Source organism: Gekko japonicus, unplaced genomic scaffold, assembly GCF_001447785.1.
Source record: "Gekko japonicus isolate JY-2015 unplaced genomic scaffold, Gekko_japonicus_V1.1 scaffold172, whole genome shotgun sequence".
Lineage (NCBI taxonomy): Eukaryota > Metazoa > Chordata > Lepidosauria > Squamata > Gekkonidae > Gekko > Gekko japonicus.
The window spans coordinates 1,138,757-1,143,794 of record NW_015162479.1 but is presented as its reverse complement, the minus strand read 5'-3'; the positions used below and the strand labels follow the sequence as shown (position 1 = coordinate 1,143,794).

The 5,038-nt window shown below is 38.6% G+C and overlaps 1 protein-coding gene across 1 annotated transcript in view; it reads left to right on the top strand.

Moving 5' to 3' along the window:
* Positions 1-4,460, top strand: part of XRCC4 (X-ray repair complementing defective repair in Chinese hamster cells 4) — a 185,517-nt gene extending 181,057 nt beyond the window's left edge. The window contains exon 8 of the mRNA XM_015405830.1: positions 4,201-4,460. Coding sequence (XP_015261316.1) covers positions 4,201-4,312 — 112 coding nt within the window. The 3' untranslated portion in view covers positions 4,313-4,460. The remainder of the gene's footprint in view (positions 1-4,200) is intronic.
* Positions 4,461-5,038: the final 578 nt, after the last annotated feature.

Below are 5,038 nucleotides of genomic sequence, written 5' to 3'. Positions count from 1 at the left end.
GAAAGAGTCACCAAGTGACACTGCATTGTACCGCACTTAGCTGAGTTGAATTTTTTTGGTGAGGTTTGATTTTTCTAGTTGAAACTTAAGTTTTACGTGTGTGGGGGGGGGGGGCTGCCATAGAGTCTGCCCTCTGAACCTGCCATTCCCTGTAGGAGAGCTGATCTCCGTAGTTTGGAGATCAATTGTAATTCTGAAGGAATTCCACTCCACAGCTAGAGACTGGAAACCCTACCTGGGGGCCACTGTTGAAAAAGCCCTCTGCTGTATGCTCACTAACATCACATCTTCTAAGGCAGTCATGTGGAAAAGGATAGTGCTGTTAAATCTTATGGATAGACTCCTATAGATACCAACCAAAATGTATTTTTCATAGCGGTGTTAAGAATGTCACTGCCTTCTTTATTAAGAATGTCACTGCCTCCTTTAATGAGGAGCTTCCCCCCTCCCAGCAGAGTAGCATATGAAATGTTATTCTCTGTTATGAAGATAGACAAGGGAACCCCACAACATCTAAAAGTACCATTATGGAATACAAACTCCGCCAGTGGGATAGGAGGAATTTCTTCCTTAATGTAAGATGTGTCATTTTCTCCTGATCCTAGTATAACTTTTAACAACAAATAATAACTTTCAGTAGAGGACAGAACATTTCCAGAGTAGTAGTTAGAATTTCTAGGAAAATGTTTCATAATACATGAACTATGCTGCAATATATATATCCCTCAAAATCCCATGCTGGGAGTTCCATAACAGAGACCCCATAAATGTGTCAGTACAGCTTGTGACGTGATAGATGTGACCACATGACAAATCCTCAGTATTCTGTATTTATGCAAATCTCATATAAAGCTTGAGCATATTTGGCTCCGACCTGAAATTATTTTATTCCCACTCTTTTCAAAAGTAGTTCCAGAAATGTGAATATCTATTTAAGTAAAAATTCCAAGAACTATGATATCTTGAAGGGTTTTTGTTTTGTTTTTAGCAATTATGGAATCTGTCTGATTGCAGTATAAATTAGATTGCTATTTGTGATATATCTCTTGCTATCACTAGTATATGCACCTACAAACTATACTTAGTTGGGCCAGTTTGGTGTAGTGGTTAAATGTGTGGACTCTAATCTGGGAGAACTGGGTTTGATTCCCCACTCTTCCTCCTGCAGCTGCTGGATTACCTTGGGCAAGCCATAGTTCTGTCAGAGCTGTTCTCTTAAGGACAGTTCCGGAAAGAGCTCTCTCAGCTCCACCCACCTCACAGGGTGTCTGTTGTCGGGAGGGGAAGGGAAAGGAGTTTGTAAGCCACTCTGAGACTCTAAGTGAAGGGCAGGGTATAAATCCAATCTCCTCCTCCTCCTCTTTCTTCTTCTTCACTATATCTAATAATATGTCTTGCATCTTATTATGTATTTCATTTTCAGTTGTGACAACAAATACTAAAAATGCAATTATTTCCTTTTAAATAATGGCCTAGTTTTGAAAAAAAATGATTTGACAAAACTCAAGGAGAGAGAGAACATTTCCATATTTGAAAACTCCCCCTATTCCCTTTCTCCATAAATCTGGTTATGTTGCAAGTCTAATGGGTATCCATACAAGCTGAGAATTCTGACTTCACGTATGAAGAGCTCCTGAATGGACTTTCAAGCAATATAAAACTATCTTCAGACTCAGTCATATTAAGAGATCACATTTCCTGAGAACCAGGTGTCTAACAGACATTTAACCTTGGAAAAATGTCTATAGTACAGCCTTACTCATAGACATTTTTATGAAGAAGTGGCAGGGCTGTAGTTTAGAGATTTGGCCTAGGTTCACCAGGAGCTGGTGCTGAATGAGTGGTGAAGGAATGAATGAGTTTGCTTCCTTCAAGCAGAAATCCTCTTTCCTGAGCTAGGGTCACCATGTGAATGGCTGATCCCCTGGATGCTCTGCTTGCACAATTTATCCTCCACAAAAATGGGGGGCATCTTTGCTAGGGGGAAAAAAGTTTGTTTACTGACATACAACCTACCCTGTGTAAAGTGCTGTCAAGTCGTAGCCAATTTATGATAACCCAGCAAGGGGCTTTCAAGGCAATTGAAAAGCAGAAGTGGTTTGCATTGCCTACCTCTACAGTCTTCCTTGGAGGTCATCCATCCAAGTATTAATCAGGGCTGACCATGCTTAGCTTCTGAGATGTGACGAGATCGATCAGTACCGTACCACCTTTCCTCCTACAAATTACCATAATGGTTTTGATATCTGTGGAATAAAAAAGAGAGAAACTCTTAAGATAGTCACCATGTTTTACAATAGTATTTCATAATGCAACCATTTGTTTTGCAATAATTAAGGACTTGGATGCAATGGATCATTTCCATGAATAGAACATCTTCCTCCCAGAGAACACAACTTTCTTGCCTCCTTTCACAACAGCCCACAATTCCCCCTGAAATTCTTTTCCTGGGTGCCTCCTGTTCCCTTGAGACAGAATCTGAGAGGCATCTTGGGCTGTAGTAAGAAAGTTATGCTCCATAGCCAGCAGTCATTCTGTTCATGAAAACTACCTGTTGGATCCAGGCCAACATGCAGTTGAAAATATATCATGACCTTACTTCCACTTGTGTTCCTCTTCATCAGTCAGTGTGGTGTAGTGGTTAGAGTGTCAGGCTAGGATCTGAGAGACCAAGGAAAGTTATACATTGTCAGCCTAACCTACCAGGCATGAGAGAAAACAACTAGCACTAAAGGAACACACGCTGTAGCAGACAAAGAGGAGCACTAGCAGAATCAAGGTATCGAATCCAAGCCTATATGAATTAATATTGGAAGCCATACCAGAAATTAAAGATTTGCTCTCAAAGATAATACAGTATGGCGAAAGGCTTGCAACAAGTTCCAGATATCTAGGGTAAGCACAATATAATCTCATGTATTTGATGGTTCTTCATTGGTGATGCTGCTGTGCACAAGCAAAGTGCTATTGGAAAATAATTTTTGGCCACTGTATGACAGAATGTTGGACTGGATGGGCCATTGGCCCGATCCAACATTGGCTTCTCTTATGTTCTTTTTGGATACCTGCCTGATTTGGGAAATTTATATCCTCATTTTTGATCCCTTGACAATCTCGGCAAATGGAATCACTGACTCCAACAGTTTACTGTACTGTTCAGATCTATTTTGGCTAATATATGGGTGGCAACAAAAGCTTTCTGTACCTGATATCAGGAGGATAAAAGGGTTGCATCTAGTTCTAGACAGCAAAGAACAATTTTGGACATCATAGAAATGAAAAAAAATTAACTGAAATAATATAAAGGTGAAATTAGATCCTACTAGAACAGAGCTTGGCAGATTTTGATTAATTACTGGACCACAACTAAAAAGAGATCTTCATGAAATGTCATGTTGGTTATTTTATAATGTAATGTCTGTAATTCTTTCTTCTTTTTAAATATAAAAATTATTTTAAAGGGGTGTGAGTGGGGAAGAATTTGTGCAAACAGGACCATAATCTCTTTTGAAGCTCAACACTTTTTAGCCATTCTAATTTTTTTTCAAACAAAAGACAAGGGGGGGGGGAGTTACCTTCAAATGCATGATTGGTAAGAAACAATTGATTTAAAATGGCACAAAATAGACCTAGATAAGCCTTACATTTTGGCAAACTCAACTGGATTTTGTGACATCTGTAAGTATTTTTTCAAATCAAACATCATCATGCACAGAAGGCATAGCCTGAGACCCTGAAATGGATAAATTTACTCCTTAATGTCAAAATAGTAGAAAATAGTTATAAATCATAAGATTAGAAAAGTAAAAAAATGCCAGCCAACGTTCTGTTACGTCATGCACCAAAAACGGGTGTGTTTTTTTAGTTAAAGAACCTAATCTAAATACAGCCTGGGTGTCTTTTACATTTACATGCTTGCTGCTGCTTAATTCTTCATGTAGGTACCACGAGCTCAGTTGTCATTTTCAATATTCTCAAGAAGGCAACGAATTTAATGGAAATGAATAATTGCACTGGCTTTGCCACTGACAGATGAAGCTGCAAACCAACCTGGGAAGTGTTATTTCTCTCCTAAAGCTGAGCACGTCCTACATAGAGACTATTAGAACATTAACTTCTCTTTCTGTGTTTGAGTCAGATTTCTTTTAAGGTAACCTGCAGACATTTGTTTTAATAAAAGTATCTGCTTTACATTTTTAGACCAGATTCTGCTCCATCAAAATCATCAGACAAATGCTTTTCATCAAAAGAGAAGCCTTTGGAAACAGAAAAATCATCCAGCGATCCAGAAGATCTATTTGATGATATCTAACTAAACCAGGGGAAGACTTTGACTTCACTACGTATTAAAACTCTTAAATTTTAATTAATCATCTGTCTGTCCCAAAGACAACATTTTACAAAAGGGACAGGATGGGTTTATTGGTACTTTTTTCTTTTTTGAATAAAGTTTTTGTGTGCAAGCCCTATTGTTGTCAACAGTTTTCACTCAGCACTTTAAAGATTCTGGACAGTTGATATGTATGTGCTAAGCTGTGGATCAGCAAGTTTGGCATGGAATTAACCTGACCACCAATGTGGCAGAAATAAGAGCAGTGAGTGAAGAGTAAAAGATATAGTCCATAAATAGGGGCAAAAGGGTATTTTATAAATTGTACAGCATTATCAAAGAGTAGGATTTTTCCCAATTTCAAAGCCTGATGAAATGCCTCCAGTTTGGCTGCAGTTACACACACTAAATAATCTACTTTCAATCCACTTTCCATCTGGATTTTACTGTGTGAACTTGCAAAATCCAGTTGGAAAGTGGATTGAAAGTTGATTATTTAGTGTGTGTGACCTCAGCCTTAGTGTCATTCTGGTATATTGGATGGAAACAGATGAGCACTGATCATGTGACCACCACTTTTAAAAGCCCCGTATGATATCTCTTATTACCTGAAGACTCCAGGCGTGTGTTGAGCTGAATTGACAATGTCATTTTAAATTTACTGCATTGCCAGGGCTAGCAGCACACTAGCTCCACATGGTTACATCT